At 42.5% G+C, this 18,623-nt stretch overlaps 1 protein-coding gene across 1 annotated transcript in view; it reads right to left on the bottom strand.

Annotated features, from left to right (window-relative positions):
* Window positions 1–1,847: 1,847 nt before the first annotated feature.
* SLC9A4 (solute carrier family 9 member A4) overlaps window positions 1,848–18,623 on the bottom strand; it is a 36,754-nt gene continuing 19,978 nt past the window's right edge. Inside the window, exons 7-12 of the mRNA XM_086610415.1 lie at window positions 17,766–17,836; window positions 15,086–15,247; window positions 9,395–9,491; window positions 7,034–7,162; window positions 6,191–6,278; window positions 1,848–2,149 (exon numbers count right to left, since the gene is read on the bottom strand). Coding sequence (XP_086466541.1) covers window positions 1,848–2,149; window positions 6,191–6,278; window positions 7,034–7,162; window positions 9,395–9,491; window positions 15,086–15,247; window positions 17,766–17,836 — 849 coding nt within the window. The remainder of the gene's footprint in view (window positions 2,150–6,190; window positions 6,279–7,033; window positions 7,163–9,394; window positions 9,492–15,085; window positions 15,248–17,765; window positions 17,837–18,623) is intronic.

Here is an 18,623-nt window from a genome sequence, read left to right as displayed (position 1 = left end):
GAAAAAAGCATGACTGAACTTGGTGCATTTCTCAGCTGCAGATTTGAGTTTAGTGTAGCTGTAAGGGCAGGTTTATGGACTTCTGGACTCAAATAATTCCTTTGGTTAAAATCAGCTCACGTAAGGTTGGCACCGATGACAGTAGCAATGCTGCTTCCATTTTGCAGAAAGAAGCTTTGCAGAAAGAAGCTTCATGAGAGGAACTAGGTGTCTGGGATCTTATCCAAAATGACCATAACTTCTTCCTTCTTCTACCACTAGGGAAATCCACCATTGAGACTGGAGCATGGGCACACAGACCCAGTTGGAAGGAAACTCAGTACGAGGGCTGGGAGGTCATGGGCTCCAGTGCATCTTCACCTGATTATTTCTGTGGATTTTTTTTAGCAAATGCTTCTCTGTACAACATATAGGCAGACACCCTACAAAAAGCTGGGAGCAAAACTCAGGGCCTGTCCTTCATGCTAGCCAGTAGGCTATGAAGTTAGGCTCCCTTTACCTTTCGTCCCAGTTTCTTGCTCCCTAGCTGCAGTGCTGGTCCAGCTTCAGTATGAGGAACAGTCTACCAAATTTGGCACCCTCTGGCAAGGTGAGAGTGGGGAATGGAAGTTAGATGCTCTAAAATGAAGCATCCCACTTGCTGAACCACAAGAACATTGTGTACGGTCTTGCCGTCCCACATTTGCAAATAAAAGGCATCCTGACAGCATCCCTGCCTGAAGAGTCCTTTCTAGATTTGTTCATATCAGGATGCCTCCTTTATTCATCCAAAACAACTGCAGGTGGGTGATAGGTGCCTACATGTTAAAACAGCTGGAGTTATGGACCATTACAGCCACTGACTTTAGGTACTGACTTTAGGCAGAGCCAAAACCTGAGATGCCAAGAGATTCCCTGTGGAATCATACACACAGTTACAGCTGGGGTTTGACCTTGATGATTTAAGCCTGTGTTCTTTCTGAAGTTGGGAAACACCAATAAAGAGGATAGAAAAGAAAAGGGAGTGTGAGCAGCTGGCATGGGGAGTGTGAGAAGCTAGTGCAGGGAGTGTGAGAAGCTGGCATAGGGAGTATGGGAAGAGATGATACAAGGTGTGTGAGAAACTGATATTTAGTTTAGTAGCGCTTTTTTAGGCATAGCCAATAGTAAAGCTAAAATAGGCGCGTGCACTATTGTTTGTAACCAATCATAACTAAGCAAAGGGCACGTGGACACATCGTGGCTGAAGTGATCATCTATAAAAGCTGCTTGTAAATTGTAATAAACATCTCTGGTATCACATCTACAGAGTCCGCGCATTCAGCTGCCGCAATTCCGAAGTGCTGAAAATTTCCACTAAAAATTCCTTTGATGTAAGTACCTATTTAGTCATCTTCAGTGATGTTTAGGTGCCCTGAAAATGCCTTTCTGTTTTTTAACTCTTTCCTGGAATATCTCAGCTACTCTGAGTTCAAAAGCTCTAGGCAAATTGAAATTACCAATCTGGGCACTCATGTGCCAAGCGTGTCCTCTGGTGTCCTTTCTTCTGGATGCAGGCCATAGTACAGAACCAATAGCATTGTATGTGCCCACCTACTGTTGATTAAAGTAATGTCCAAACCTCTACAAAGATCATGTTCCCCTCTTTCCTGCAGAGTTTTGTTGGAAAGAAAGCTTGACATAAACGTACAAGAATCTGAGTCTTCTCCGAGCCACTAAGTAACTTGATACAGTGCATGAAAGTGATACGAGAAAAAGTGCACTGGTCCCAAAAGGAAAGTTATGGTTTGGTTCATATAAGAGCTTTGTTATTTTCTCTGGAGCAGTGCACAAAGGGCCCTAGAGATGCAAACATTGCTCTTCTCTTCTCATATGGCTAATGGCCTGGCTGGTGCCATTGTTTCTGTCTCTTCTTCTGACTCATATTCATCTACTTCTGCCACAGCGAATCGAGACTTTGGCAACAGAGCTAGACTGTGTGCTCTGGTGAAACGATACTGGTTGATTGACTTTCCTCTCCGACCTGACAGATTGGATGGGCATGCTAGTCTATCTAAGCGTGCCATTGGAATCAGCTCTTCCTGGTGGTGCTTTGATTCGAGAGGACGTAGTCGGGGCTGGGTTCTGAACGTCACTGGGAATGCAGCATCAGAGACACTTCTGTGGTGATCTGAAGGAAAACAGACAAAGAAGTCATAGCTGGAAGAAGAGAAATAAGAAACATCATGGTATTGGCAAAATAGGCAGACACTTATAGGGTATTCAACACAATACAGCATTATGGTTTTAAACCTTGGAACTGAATCATTTTAAATAATTTCTATAGAATAAGAGAGCAGTCATGAACTAAAAATAACCCTAAATTTTTATTTTATCCCAAAGCTGATGTTTAAAAGATTTTATTGATTTTGTCTACGCCCTGAAACCCCAGCAAATAAGCACATTCAGCTATCTTTTAGTGCCTTACAGAGCTGCTCAATGCTTTTGCAGGGTAGGAGTGCCCGTTTATGCAGCTTTCAATTTTCTACAAATTTCACAAGTATATCTGGTACCATGCGTGAAAAGCATTGTGAAACCCAGGGTAGAAGACAGAAATTGACCAAGGAGAAGACTCTAGTGCCACTGAAAATCAAGTTTATTAGTTACTTGTTATTAACAACTGGGAAGAAAACAGTTTCACCTGAAACTAGGAGTTTGACTTTAGGGCACTTTGATTACATTGGGTGTGTCAGACCTGCTCCTACCAGCTTTCTTTGCCACAAGTACATAATAAAAATTTGCCTGCAATAGGCCAATGACTGGCTTTCTCACTCTGTTGAGTTTACAGAATATACTTTCTTACTTTCTTAAAGCAACTTTTAGTCTGACTATGCACGAGCAAATTAGTTATTTAAGAAACAGCTCATAACAAGCTAGAAGGTTCTCGGAGATAAACACAAAAGTCCATCAATAATAAAATTAGACTATATCCTGCTGCGGTTAAAGCAGAAGTGTATTTGATACAGTCACAGAGTCAAAATTTATCAAGTTATCACGGCTTAATAACTATTAAATTATTTCAAGCTAATGTTTACCTCATAGTTGGCACAAAGTAAGTGTGCATGCACCAGCACTTACCTCTACCAAAGCGGGCCACATATTTCTTTAACAGTTGAAGGGCTTATACTTAGCCCTTTGGGGGCATCACTGCTACAAAGTATCAATGATATATACTGTCAAAGAAATCATGCATTTATATGAGTGGCAGAAAGAGATGGTCCAAGAATTTATTTGTGGTCATTTCTGACGTCTTAGTTACTAAACTTTCTGCACGTGCTATATGCAAGAGCTAAACCAAGCTTGCTGAGGGATGCTTGTTGCAGGAGAGATTCCAGGCATAGTCAGAAGAGGTGGCATTTATCTCTGTAAAAGTATATGCGGGTATATGAGGTTGTCATTCTAATTTCCTACATACTGAGTATTTCTCATCTCACTTCCCAAGTGCAATTCATCTCGTCCTAATAGAGTTTATGAGAGATGTTTAGGGTGGCTTCTTCCTGCAGACATTTAAAGTGGTGTGAATGTTATGCAATGGACCTAAGATGGGGCTGGAAGCTGGACCAAGAGTCTAATTATTTGGATAAATCACAAAGCAGGGCTCAAATTCAGGCCTAGCTATTAGTAAAAATGTACCTGCATTCACCATTTCAGGATTTACTCCTCTCCCCAGTGAAATAATGTGCCTGTCTGCTATAGCAGGACTTGGTCTCTTTCGAAAGTGTCTGAAACGCTTTTAGGTCTGAGGATGCTGTGTAAAACAGTTTGGGTCTTTCTTAGAAAGACACATATGCCCCACCCTGATGTCCTGACAAACAGAACAGAAAAGAATCGGCTGTATGAAAAAAAAATATTCCCCTGAATAACATTGATTTTCCCTCTGAATATACCCTATGGGTTTCCGTTCTGCTGCCATCATGAGTGAGTGAGTACCCAGCCCCAAGGGAATGGTTTGCCTACACAGGTCTCCTTTACTTTCATCTCTTTCAGAGTAAAATAGAAAGGGAAGAAAGAAAATAATTTGGTACTTGCTGGAAACAATCTCTCTTGTCCAAGTTTTTGATGCAAAGATGAAGATTAAAAATATGGTTCCAATCGCTATAGTTAATTTTGCCAGAAATGAAAGGGAATTTTTCTAAAGAACCCATATGCTTTTCAGGTTCACATAAACAAACTCAGAAAGGAGATTACAGATGGAGACAATGATGAACATTCAAGTGTCCTAAATTCTGTGTTTTCTCTAACACTGTCCTGCTATGTTTCTGTGGGCAATTCAGTATTGCTCTATCTCTAACCTCTGTCTCCTTGCTTAGAGTATAAGTGAGGATGGGTCTGCATTTTGCTGTGTACATACAATAACCTGAGACTGGCTGATAAATTTACACAGTAATACCAGCATTACTACAGAAATGTTCATAGAGAACAAGCTGGGGAAAAGGGAGACCAGCTGCCTGGGGACAGATTCTGCCAGGATTTTTTGTTAGGTTATGTGATTAGACGCTCATTTCCACAAACACAGAGGAGCCTCGAGGCACAATGGCAAGCAAGGGACCCCCCAATATCCCAGTCAGAAGAATGAGCCAGAGCCCCTACCCTGATCCATCACGGGTGTGATCAGCTCCATGGGCAGAGTGAGACCCACCACAATGAGCCAATGGAAAGGGTCTTTGTGGGGCACCTCCCAGAGTGATGTGGGGAGGGTTCAGGGCTCGTTACTGGGATGTCTGGGGAGACCATTTTGGTATCGTATAGGACTTATGATGGAATGTTTAGGGCAGGAACCAAAGGTAGGGAAAGCAAGAGATCAAGGTAGTTCAGGAGGCAACAATTGCAGGAAAACAAAGGAAAAGGGGGATAAAAAGGGCTGCTCACATGTAAACAGGATCTGGTCAGTATATTTATCTGGCAGTGCTCTGTGCCTCATCAATGCAGTTTCCTGTTTTCTCATTAAACTCCACTTCTGACTGTGTTCCTTGGTCAGCAGCTCCCTATGCTGCGTGCATGTGTGTGTGGAGGCCTGAGTGCCAGCAGCTGGAGGGACTGAGATGTATGCATATTGTGTGGGTGCATATGTCAGTGCAAAATCACTAGAAATCACCAAGCCAGAGTAGCTATCAAGTAGGATAAGAGGCCTGGGAACCAAGTGTTGGAGCTACCATAAGTCTGGGACAGAGACTGGGGAGAGCAGGTCTGCGAGTTAACTGCTGGAGGTGGCAGGAGGACCAGACCAGTGACTGAAGAGACCGTGGAGTCTGTGGCGTTTGCATGTGTGTGCCTCTGTGTGTGAGGCAAGGGGAGACCAGAGGATCCAGAAGCCTTCTACTAGGAAGACTGGCTATCCAAGGCCAGCTACCGAAGGGATCTACAGTGCATGAGGTGGGATGGAAGAACATTTGTGCATGTGTGTAGATCTGAGTACCAGCAGCTACCATGGGACTGTGTCCCCAGGGGCTCACATGCCCAGGTGCCACCAAATAGGCAGATCGAAGGTCCAGGGCCAGCTACTGGGCAGAGTGTGCATCTAAAAGCAGCTGTTGGGGGATTCATATAGCAGGTATATATATATATATATAGTTTTCCACTAACAGGCTATCATCCTGATCAGTTAGAAAGGGGACCCAGATGAGACCATTGGTGTTTTTTGTGTTTATGTAAGCACTGTGCCCTGTCGGTGCTGCTCTGTGTGTCTGGCCGTGTGTACATGTGCACTGACTTGCAGTGGGAAGGTGTCTGTTGGGAATTGCTGCTCAGTCTCACTACCTTTGAGACCTGGGACCATGGAGCTGCTTCAACCTCACCTCGACTTGGCTACTTATTCAGCAACTCCTAACAATTTTGCATGTAATTGTGTCTATGGGGCTGCAGGGACAGATAATTTGCTTTCTTGGCCTTACAGGAATGCCCTCATGGCCAGACCAAACTGCAGGGATCACAGGAATATTTGTGTGAGGGGGGAAAAGAGAAAATGAGGCAGTGCTGGAACAAGATAGAAACTACTGCAGTAATGACCATATAAACAACATAGATAAAAAAGATAGGAGAGAAGGCTGCAGCTCATTTAAATTGGCCAGGGACTTCCACAGGAGTATTTATTTAGTACTCTTAAATCCACTGAGCAACCGGCCAAGTTTCTTTCACTGCTGGAGTAGGATATAGAGCAAAGCACTTCCATTACCTGTAAAAGTGACATGCCTGGCTTTTCGCCTAGTGGGCTGGTTGGGGCCCTGAGGCAAAGAGAGGTAGCGTACTTCCATGGTGCTAGCCTGTGTAGAGACAGAAATGTGTTTAGTACCCATGATTGCCTCCATAATTTGCACTTATTTGGTGGGATGGTAAAGATGGACGGTTATATGCTTTTTCTTTTGTGCCTCTGCAACTTTACAGGCAAATTTAGAGAGGTGTGAATAAGATTTATGCTTAGCTTGGATGGTTGAACTCAATGTCAGCTCCAGTCAAAATGTCTGTGTCTGATATAATAGCCCTAAGTGTTTTCTTTTTACAGCCAGCAGAAAGAAATATGTTCTTCTAAGATTCACCTTTACTATTTCAGGTGACAACTTTAGATAAAATTAATATACCAGCAAGAACTTAACTTCTTTTCCTTAACTGTGATTATCTCAACTGTAAATGTCTATGCTAACCAACGCCTACATTTGGTCACACTAATCTTAGTCTTACTGACTGACAGTCCAAATTCTCAATGCAAGGTGTCAAGGGCTTTGCATGAGGCCTTTTGTGATAATACTGTGTTTTGCACATGCCAAAACAATGCAAGTTACATTACTTCACTATTTACAGCCATAGTAGCTGATTTCTGACCAATGTATAGAGGTAGGACATAAAAATGTTGTTGTCCACACGTTAAGTCAAGCTCTTTCTTCTCAAGTGCTGCATGAGGACACTGGGGAAAGTATCCATTTTAATTATTGCAAAAAGCATATAAAAATGGGTGTCTCTTTTCTTATTTACAGTGAAGAGAGGCATTTTTGACATGAATAGTAGTTTACATAACAGGTACCGGTCTACCCCAAGGTAAGCTGTTTCCCTTTCTGCAACTCTGCCTCAGGCTGTGCTGCCGGATGAGGATTTCTTGGGCTTGTTTCTCATTTGTGCTGGTGGGCAGGTTGTGTCGGCTGTATGCTGGTGCCTGAAACAGAAAACGCACCTGGTTGATTCTCTTTGCGCTTGCAATGTTAATAACCTTGAGCAGTCTGGTTGATCACAAGGCCAAGGAGACACCTGCCCTGGCTCGGCCACCTACTCACCACAGGTCTCTTTGGTATCACGTGGGAACATGCAGCCTCACACTAACCTCACTGCTGCAGAGCAACACAGGAGGACGCACAAACAGCTGTAAGTCTCAGACCTCAAGGCCTGCATTTTGATGCCATTTTTGATAGACTCTTGCCTGCTCAAAGTGCCCCATAAAAATATACCTACCTACACAGGCTGTTAACATCCCTGGGCTTGTCCTCTCTTTGTCATCTCTCTTCTCATCACACAATTGGGAGGTACAGATCTGAGGCAGATCCCAAGAGAGAGATGGCTGTTTAACTCACCACAGAGCCTTGATACTCATTTACTAATTACTGAGCCAAGGAGTGAGTTGCAGATGTGCCCGGGATAAAAAGACTGTGTAAGAAGAGTCCATCTACAGAATGAGATGAACTGCTGAGTTTCCTTTCCACACTTGGACAAATTATACCTTAATATTACCCTAAAAGTGAGCATCTTTTAGGAAAAGTTTTTTAAGATATTACATACATCTTGTGAAATGAGGGAAGTAATTATCTGCCCTAAAGAGAAAAAAAATCAATGAAGTTTATAAGCCCTCCTAAAAAGCAAAATCTAATCTGAGTCTCACTTGCAAAGATCCTTGTAGAATCATAGAATGGTTAGGGCTGGAAGGGACCTTCAAAGGTCAAAAAGTTGTAAAGTTGGTCTGGTGAGCCAGAGCATTACCAGGCCTTCAGAGTTGAAAATGAAGTATTAGAAGTGGTATTATTTTACTTTCGATCTTTCCTTTCCAAAAGCACACAGTTCTCAATACCACATACGAAGTGACTGGTGCAAATAGTCATTACTGTAATTGATTTTGAAGAGAGAGAGTTCATTTCAGTAATCTAAGAGACAGCCATATATGCAAATTGTTACTGGTAAGATAAGAAATTAATATCGTAAGAATAATAGACCATGGCAAATCAAATAATATTAGGAATGAATATCATATTAATAATGACACATTTAAATGAGCAGAGCCTAGCATTTTCTCATCAATGTGTGTTACATGAGTTAGCTCCATTTATCTACACAATTTCAAGGTTACTGCAATATACCCGCTGCCACTCGTTGCTGTATGAGAGCACTCAGTTGCATATTCTGGGCCCAAGACTGGATTAATGAGATATTACACATTATACACTGTATAATATTATATATCATACATTATACATTATACATTATACATTATACATTATACATTATACATTATATATTATACACTGGGCTGCATCAGAACCAGTACAAACTTCTGCAAAACAAATCACTGCTGACATATTATCACTCCCATTTTAGGAGAGGAAAAAGGGAAACAAAACAAATCAAAATCCAAAAACCTGTAAAGTGCAACTCTAGAGGAGGTGGAATATTTTTTCCCCCCTCTGCTTTCTCCTCCTGTGGCAAGGGGAAACTGTGACTCCCACACGGACTAAGGATTTTACCCAGCCCGACTCTCAGCTGACTTTGGGCTACGCAATGTTTACCGCCGCTGGTCCACCCACCTCCACGGGCGAATTTCACTGCTGCTGGCCACCTGCCAGCCTCCTGCCTCCCACGAAGCCCGGCATCTCCCGTCCCCGGCCGCCGGGCAGCCGCCTGCCCAGCTCAGCCTCCGCCCAGCCCGCTGCCCGCCCCGCCGCAGCGGCCCCTCACCGCCCGGCCGGGCTGCGCTTGCCGCCGGGGAGCGGACCCGGGCCCTCAGGCTCCCCCGGCGGTGTTTGGTAATCTCGGCAAGGCGTTTTCCGAGTCCCAGGTGGCTGTGCAGCGAGGGAAGCCTGACCTCTACAGCCCAGTCCTAGATTTTCTTGACTTTCCCCGCTGCTGTCAGGGTGAAAAGCTGATGGAAAAAAATCTATTTCTTTTTTCTTTTTTTTTTTTTTTTTTCCACCCAGGAGCCAGCCCGGAGCTAGGGCTCCTTCCTTGCCTTCCCTTCCCCTAGCGGCCCCCGGGTCAGGGCAGCTGCTGGCTCGGGGCCAGCGTTTCCTACCAGCGTGACCCCAGGACTGGTGCCGCTGGTACCACCCGCCGGGGCTGCCGTGTGGGGAGGGCAAACAAAAGCTTCAGTCTGCAAATACTGCACAACAGCAGGTCGCTTACGCACCCTTTGTCGCACTTGATACAGGTTATGTGCCAGGACGTCTCTCATGAGCTTCACCTCTGTGGGGGAGAGCCTATGCACCTGCTGATTTCTGCCGCTCCTGTAAATAAAAGAGAAGTTTAAATACTGTATTAATGAGTTGATTAAATACTATTCCTGTGAAATGATGCATAACCTATATTTTGTGCTGGAACAGAAGGCCATGAAGAGCTCTTCAGTGACCAGTGACATCACAAAATCATCCAAAAGTGGATAAAAAGTGTAGGATTTTGCTCTTTCCTGGGTTTTATCAATACACTGGGTAGCCAGAATGGGCCCTAAGCCTTCATACGGTTGACAGCAGAAACTCTCCTTTTCTTTCTCAAAGCTTCATAAGGAAGTTCATATTTAAGGGTTAGGTAGGGCAACAACCAGTTTTACATTCAGGAAGGCACCGCAGGTTTCCTTCTCTGTCTGAATGCATTCTTCAGCAAGGTCTAGCAATCTGGGTCTTGTGATCCTACTGGTTTTAACTCCTTTGAGAAAGTGTGGCAAATCCTTAAGAAATGAAGCACATGCCGATTAAAGAGTCCAAGAGATCTGCCCTGTTGTGAGGTGAACAGATAAGTGTTCCTTGGTACTGAGTCTGTTCTCCACTTAAAATGAAAGAACTACCTACAAGATAGTCATCTTTGTATTTTTAACAAACTGGGACAAGAAGTTCACAGTCACTTAGCTGCCTGGCCTTTTCACCAGCAAAACAATGGATGAGAGCTGCAGTGAAATGTTAACTGGTTTTCCTAAATCAGTCAATTTGTGTGAGAGTTAGCATTCAGCTGAATTCCCAAGAAAAGAAAGGCAAATAGATAGTGATCATCAGGATGGATCAGTCTGAGCTCATCTTGTTGTTTCTCTTTTTTTTTCCTTTCTCCATTTTGCTTTCTTGCCTTTTTTTTTAAAAAAAAGAGAAATTGCAAATCTTTGTTCTCAGCTCAGTGATGTCCTTAAAGTGTTGTCTGTAATTGCGCAATGAAAGAATAGATTATGATCAAAGTATAATATTGCCAAAGCTTTGTGTGCATTTATTTTGTACTCCCTCTAAAATGAAATAAAAACTTTTAACAACAAAAGAAGGTGGATTCAAACTAAACTAAGATTATACTGTAAACATAGGAAAAAGTTTGGAATTTGCAATCACAGCTAGTTTGACAAGATTAACGCTGTTTTGTGCTATAATCTAACATTAACATCTTGAAAACTTCCAGGACCATCATAAGCGGCCTGGTTTCTACATTTTACTGTCTCTTACAATCAAATAGACAGTGAGCACTGGTGACCTGGCCCTGTTCAAAGTCCCTGGAATATAAAAATTAATTCCTGATATATTTCAAGGTTTCAGAACGTGTTTTCATTCTGCATCAGACCAAAACTGAGATCTGCCAAATTTTTCATAAAGTAGAAAGAAAGAGAGGAAATTACAGTAGGTTAAGGAGTAGTGTCAGAGGTAGGGCCGGGGTAACCAATAGGTTAAATATCTCACTGAGGCATTAGAGACCCATGAGTCTACCATTCAGCTATTGGCAAGCCAGAGAGAGAGAAAAAGGACTCCCTTTCTGGATTTGACCAGAAATCTTATCCTGGCCCTGACAAATCCTTCTCAAAAAGTCTTCAATAGACTTACATCAATTCTCAATGGCAGCAACAACAACAAAACTAGGTATTTACCAGCATGGAAAAAAGATCATCACCACCACACAATTCCAGGCGAGCTGGGTGAGTTCACTGGTTGACTGGTTGGTTGGTTGGTTGTTTTTTCACTTGCTTTCAGCCCTCGAGGATAACACTGAGAGGATCCACAGATGCTGCCAAGTTTCCAGGCTTAGGTGTAATGCACCTTTATTCCGTACTGTGCCTGGCATGTCATGGGCTGTGGGACAGCCCACATATTCTGCTTTCCACGGCAAGGTAACCAGTCTCTTTGCTGTCAGCAGGCCCTAGCTGCTGTCCGTTTGGACAACAGGCAGACCCTAGGTACACCTGGGAAATAAACACAAGCACAGCTCCTGGGGACTAACGGCAATCTAGCCTGTTGATGAGTAGCGATCTATAAAATGCAGGCTCGACTGATTTGTGTAATTCCAAACAAATTGCCGTAGTTGATGTAAGCAGCTTTGACATCATAGGGAAAACTGTCTGGTCTGTGCTTCACGGAATGTCTCTGCAGGGTCTTATACCCTACAGTCGGGAATAAATAGGGGAAAGCAGTGAGCAGAACTCCACTGAGAAGACATTAGATCATCTCTTTACTTTTCCAGTTGTATACCTGGCCCCCTCCACATGCCAGCACAGAAGCGGCCAGTCCTAAGTCGCTTAAAGGCTTATCGTTTTGCTCTTAAAGTGACTTAAATAAAATAAATAAAGTTTTCTGAATCTCAGCTGAGCTGGTATAGCAAGAGAACAAACAGCATGAAGATAGTCTGTATTGTTCTTGAGCATGAATACAAAATGTGTATTCTTTTTATGGGATTAAATATTAACCTACGCAACAGATAACAATGCACAGGTATGGTAATAAGGAATAAATTGCTTTTACATTTTGCAATATACAATACATTAAAAAGGGCTTTCAAAAAAACCCAAACAAGTTTGGTATGTTACCAAACCCATAAAGCAATATTTATTGAAACTATTTCTTTGTTCTCATTGAAACTTCCAGCATGTTACAACAAAGCACAGGGCAGAAGAAACATCTGCAAATAAAATGCTTAAATTATAATATGCTATGAAAACCGACTGTCTCTCTGAAATCAGTATCTCTTTCTTCTTCAGACATGAAGATAGTTGATCCATGGAAGAAATAAAATGCCTTCTACTAAGCTTTATGATTATTTTTATATATTATACCTAAAATTTTGAACTTTGTGAACTCTCCACCAACCTTCACCAGTCCTGCGAAGGAAGTAACATTAATCAGGCACAGCTCTTGCACAACTGCACCACCACAAATGACAACATGGCACTTGATTCTGATCTGTACTGTATTGATACATTCTAAGATTTACTCTTACCAAAGTCAGTATTGCAGTAATATGAAGCCAACATTAAGCAAGCTCAAAGTCAAACCATCTCTCGCTAATGGGCATATTTCCCCCCAAAACAGGCATGCAAACACAGTTTTGATAATATCTGCTAGGCTGTGCTTTTGCCTTTTAAATCCTTATTTCTAAGGCTTACGTTCTGCAAACCATCATAAAAAAAATGTTCTATTTTCATTCAAATGCGAATTCTTTGTTGCACATTCCATGGGCAAATTTCTCCAGTCTCCACTGGAAAGACTTACTGCTCATTGGATACTCACTTCACCTGCAGGAATCCCACCAGCATGAATGCAATTTCAGAAAATAATGTTAATTCACAGTGATGGAGATCTGCCTTGATTGTTATAGAGCATTTCTCCTCATGTGCCTAAAGGCTGCAAAACTGATCAGAAGTGCTAATGAGAGAGTTTTCTCACTACTGTGGCTCTGCAAACACTGTTTTACCAGCCGTATGTTGGAATTTGGTTTCAAATCTCCTCTCGCTCATGGCCAGAGTTTTGTATCCTTACTGAAGACAGGGACTTATGTTACAAGGCGTCTCAATGATAACAATAAAACAATTTGCAAATACTTCCATTTGGAAACCTTTTAGTCTTAAGCAGGATCACTTAATTGCTCAAGCGAATGGAAATATAATAACTGCTGCATTGGCTCAGACCCAAGCCAAGATCCACCAAGTTCACTGTCTTGTCTCCTCCATTGCTCAACAACGGTCACCTATCGAAGAACAGAGCTAGGAAAACATGCACTTTCCTAGAATGCTCTCCCAGCCTTCAAGGATCAGAGTGTTTCTGAGCCATAGGCTGCACTTTGTTTTTTGAAGTTGACACTTGATCTCTCACTAGGAGAGGCTGTGCATCAGAGGTTGATGCACAGGACTCTCACTTTCGGACTCTCAGAGTGCTTTCTCTCTCTCTCGCTCTCTATTTCGGGCGTCCCGTTCATCCAGGATTGCAGTACCTCGGGATTGCAGCTTTGGGATGAGATGGGCCTCGGTCAAGGGGTGGTGAGCAATTACACCCTACATCACTCGTTTGTATATATTTATCCTTGTACATATCTGTATATATATATATTGGTAGCGGTAGTAGTAAATTGTTCTTATCTCAACCCACGGGTCTCTTTTCTTTTTCTTCTTAGATTCTCTCCCTCATCCCTGGGGGTGGGGGAGAGTGAGTGAGTGACTGTGTAGGGTTTGGTTGCCGGAGTGGCCTAACGCCCGACAGTGAGGATAAATACATGCACAGCAGTTAAAGCATGCGAGAGCAAAGACTTGTAGTGACTTCTCCCATAGAGGTTAGTTCCCTCAGTGATGGCTCTGGAGATCTCACCAATTTTTCCCCCGGTCTGTCTGAGGCCAAGTTGCATTACTGTTTCATAAAACTGCAGAATCACAGGTTTGGATTGGAAAGGACCTTTAAAGGTCATCTGGTCCAACCCCCCTGCAGTGAGCAGGGACATCTTCAACTAGATTAGGTGGCTCAGAGCCCCATCCAGCCTATCTTGAATGTTTCCAGGGATGGGGCATCTACCACCTCTCTGGGCAATTTGCGCCAGTGTTTCATCAGCCTCATTGTAAAAAATGTATTCCTTAGATCTAATCTAAATCTCCCCTCTTTCAGTTTAAAGCCATTGCCCCTTGTCCTATCACTACATGCCCTTGTAAAAGTCCCTCTCCAGCTTTCTTGTAAGTCTCCTTTAAATACTGAAAGGCTGCAATATGGTCTCACTGGAGCCTTCTCTTCTCCAGGCTGAGCAAGTGTAACTCTCTCAGCCTCTCTTCATAGGAGAGGTGCTCCAGCCTTTTGATCATCTTCATGGCCCTCCTCTGGGCCCGATCCAACAGTTCCATGTCCTTACATTTGGGGCCCGAGAGGTGAACACAGTACTCCAGGTGGGGTCTCATGAGAGCCGAGTAGAGGGGCAGAATCACCTCCCTCGATCTGCTGGCCACGCTTCTTTGGATGCAGCCCAGGATGCAGTTGGCTTTCTGGGCTGCAAGCGCACATTGTCAGCTCATGTTGAGCTTCTCATCCACCAGCACTCCCAAGTCCTTCTCCGCAGGGCAGCACTCAATGTTTAATTGGATGAATTTGGTACAGAAGCACGAAAATATGGCAAGACAGTTTGATCGACTGCAAACTGAAGTAGCAAAAATTGCAAATGCTACAAAGAAATCTGCTTTCAGCAAAAAATTATTGATTGAGATAATAGAGTCTGGACCTGTGCTCTAAGCTGTCCTGCAGGTCTCTCAGCTCCTAGCAGTGATGAGCAAAACCCACTGGCCAGCTAAGTGATGAGTACAGCTGCCTTGAACCACTGCTACAATTTAAAGCAGCCACAGCAGCTTCTGTGCCTGACTCATGATTCCTCTACAGAACTGGCCGTCACTGAAGAAAAACAGAGAAAATGTCCCTGGTTTTCATTTTTACTCTGTGAACAAAGAGCCAAAGTGCAAATATGCGAGCATCAAAATGCCAGCACAAAACAACTTATCATAACTGTCTTTTTTTCCTTAAATTTCTATTGAAGTTATAAAATCCCTTGGATGTTTCCTCATTTTTATCCCCTTCCTTCCTGTCCCTACTCTGCAGAGGGTCAGGAGGTTGGTACTTACTGTAAAGCAGCTGTGGATGATTCTGAAATATTCATGCCACCCTCAGCCAACTCGATGGCCAGTTTTATCTCCATCTTTTTGTACAGTGACACAATGCTGGATTTGGGCTGGTGTTCCCGAATTAAGATTTTCTTCAAATACTTATTGTCAAACTTCTTAAATCTGCAAAAGAGATATTAAAAACAAAGTGTAAGAAAAGGACATATCTTTTTATTTCTGTGGTACAAGCTTATCTTCATTCAAATTTGCACATATATAATTCAGCGGTGGAAACTGAATCCAAATTGGAGGCACCTGTGGACTCCTGAAGACTTGTGAGTGGAGACCTTTAGGTGGATATTTGGCATGGGCTATTGGTCCACAGAGATTGCAAAGCCCACCAGACAAAAGAAAGAAACAAGCTGCAATCAGAGCAAAAAAGAGGGCAGGGTGTATGTTTGCATATAACACTGCCAGATTTGTCAGAAAAGAATATGACCAGTCACCATGCTTTTGTACAAATGTTGTATTCTAGTGGGGCATAACAGCAGCAGCTGCTCTTACAGTAATCCTGATCTATTCAGCCAGGCACCAGTGACGCTTTAAATGGCCCAGCAGTTACAGTAGTTTGAGCCCATTATGTTACTGGTAATTTTGAATCCTGACAATTAGAGTGGAGAAAATATATTTCATTGTATTCTGAATAACAGAGAAAATGAATGGACCACAAAATACTATGTGCTTACATGCTGCAGCTTGTGACATATCGTTAATGTGTGGTACAATTTGAATGTGAATGCCTGTGTGTGCTTTGGAACAGGTATGTACTTTCAGGCAGATGTTTAACAGAACAACAACAGATAATCTTATAAATTTCTTTCAAAGAGACAGTTTACCACAGCAAGGTAGTATGTTCCACAAAAGCACTACAGAGTTTGTACATTTTCTCTTAACAAAGGCTAGTTTTCACACATTAATAGTGGAGATAGGTACATAAGTGTTTCCACTGGGTTTAGAGCTCTTTATGTTTTTCTATGTAACAGAAAGCCTCCTGGAGTGTCATCACTTAGGTAATTAATTCTGATATACATGCGCTAACATCTTTAAAGTTATGTATAAAAGTCTAGGGAATACCTTTTAATGTAATCTTCTTACATTAAATGTTTTCACATGTAGTGTATTTCTTGAATCTGCCTCTGAACTGAAATACTACATTTATGGCTGGTTTGGGCAAAATTCTCTTTTCATAGCTGTTAGGTAGATGTGAGATAAGGGGAAATATAATTTTCTCACTGATATGTGGAAATGCAGCTATTTCAATGGAATTACTGCTCCAACAAGGATTTAGTTAGCTTATTGACTGCACAGACAGTGGTGTGGTCCCCATGGATATCCTAAAGCTATCTCTGTACTGTGAGAGCCAGGAAGACATTTTATCTTCTGGGTCCAGGGATGTGTCGTGGATACATCGTTATTCCCTACTGGGACAAGAACTGGGTGCAAACCAGCTGCCTTATTCCCACTCTTGATTTCTATTGGGAGAAACCCAGTCCTTTGACTTGCTATATGTCCCAGCAGACTTCCAGCTGGATTACTGGGGTCCAGTGCTGACAGGTGAGACAGAGGATTTCAGCATAGAATTCTAGGCATAGCCTAAGGGATAACTTCTAGCCCACAGCACCGCAAGATGATGTTTGTGGAAAGATTAGTCTCATCCCATACCGCCTTTCACATACTGAGGTGGTGGCCCACATGACCACAGAGCTCCCTTAGGGAAAAGGTAAAGCGAACAGCAGCTTAGAATGGCAGGTTGATCTCTTCTGGTCAGTGCCTGGAAGAGCCACAGAGCTTCACAGAATCATAGAATCGTAGAATGGTTAGTGTTGGAAGGGACCTTAAAGATCATCTAGTTCCAATTCCCCTGCCATGGGCAGGGAAACCCTCCACTACACCAGGTTGCCCAAAGCCTCATCCAACCTGGCCTTGAACACTTCCAGGGATGGGGCATCCACAACTTCTCTGGGCAACCTGTTCCACTGCCTCACCACCCTCACTAAAAAAAATTTCTTCCTTAGATCTAATCTAAATCTCCTCTCCTTCAGTTTAAATCCATTGCCCCTTGTCCTATCACTACACGCCCTTGTAAAAAGTCCCTCTCCAGCTTTCCTGTAGGCCCCTTTTAGGTACTTTTCCCTTTAGTATTCTTATTTTAAATATTACTGAATACCTGTAAGGATAGGTGACTCATTATTATTGAATCTGTACTCATCAATAAGGGATCATATTTGCTGTGAAGGCTTACAGCAAAAGTCAGTGAAGCATTGACACCTTACATGGCTTCTGTTCAGAATCCAGACCTAAACGGTCGCTGTCATGGATCTAAGATTTATAACAAAGCTATGTGCATAGGCTGATGCCTGCAGCATGAGTCCATGTGCCATGTTTTCTTTTCAGAAGGCTTGTTTTCTGCTTGTTTGTGCAGAAGAAATTTAGCAGCAATATACAAGCTCTGCACTCCCAAGAGCTAATGGTTAATCAGGAGTTCACTTTTTTAAAAAGAGATATTGCACACATCCCCTATATTTTTATGCTATTTTAGCTTTATGGGACACAAGATTGATTTCCTATTCTATTTACTTGTTGTATTTAACCTGATAGATAGGTTAGTTTATCATAGTAGACTGCAATAAGAGATGCTTACTTATCTCTCAGCTGATAATGACTCCAATGTCCACATATGTCCTCAACACCAGCCTTCAAGTGATCCATCAACTAGAGAAACAAGCATGGAAAACTTTTAAGTGGCCATTATGGGGAAATAATGTCACCACAGATATGCAATTGTTGACAGGATTTTGAAATTTTTTAATTGAAAGCTGTGAGTTAATTCTGAAAGCATCTACATTTCTCTAAAAATCAGAGCAGAAATACTACTGTGGCAGCTCCTGTGCTTGGCTGCAGTGGCAGTATTTCGATGGAGGCGACAAGTCTGTCAGTCTGCTATCATCTCTCCATCACCCAGCAACATATAGGCCCAAGTAGAGGACTCTGTCCGACGGAAGATGATACTGAGTATCCAGATTGCCTGGTTCTATTGGACTACTGAGACCAAAAACTAAATACGTGGTTCTGTCAGCCGATTTTCCCTTCTGCATGTGTGATCTCTCTGAGAAGGGTACAGGGCCAGGTACTCCCCCTTTGCCTTGACTGACAAATCTTGTAAGGATTTTCCAAATTGTCATGAGACTGGTAAGTTCGTCACTGCTAGGCACCAGAATTTTCAGTCATCTTCTGTATGTTCCCAGCATTATAGAAACAGACAGAAAAATGGCCAATTCTAACATACATATTAAACAGAAATGTCTTTCAAGGTTAAATGTAAAAGTTGAAATAGTAAGAATTAAATGCACTTCAAATTCAAAACAGTAGAGATGCTCTAATTTTACTAATGTCTCTGCATGTGCTTAAATTTAAAGTATGATGTTTCTGTTAATTTCCAGTCTATTCCCTATTGTGGAAATGAAAGTACGTATGTATATTTTGGACAGCGTTAAGTCAG

The sequence above is a fragment of the Tauraco erythrolophus genome, chromosome 1 (genome assembly GCF_009769465.1).
Source record: "Tauraco erythrolophus isolate bTauEry1 chromosome 1, bTauEry1.pri, whole genome shotgun sequence".
Classification (NCBI taxonomy): domain Eukaryota; kingdom Metazoa; phylum Chordata; class Aves; order Musophagiformes; family Musophagidae; genus Tauraco; species Tauraco erythrolophus.
Note: the sequence above shows the minus strand (reverse complement) of the source record. Positions and strands in the feature narration are given on the sequence as shown.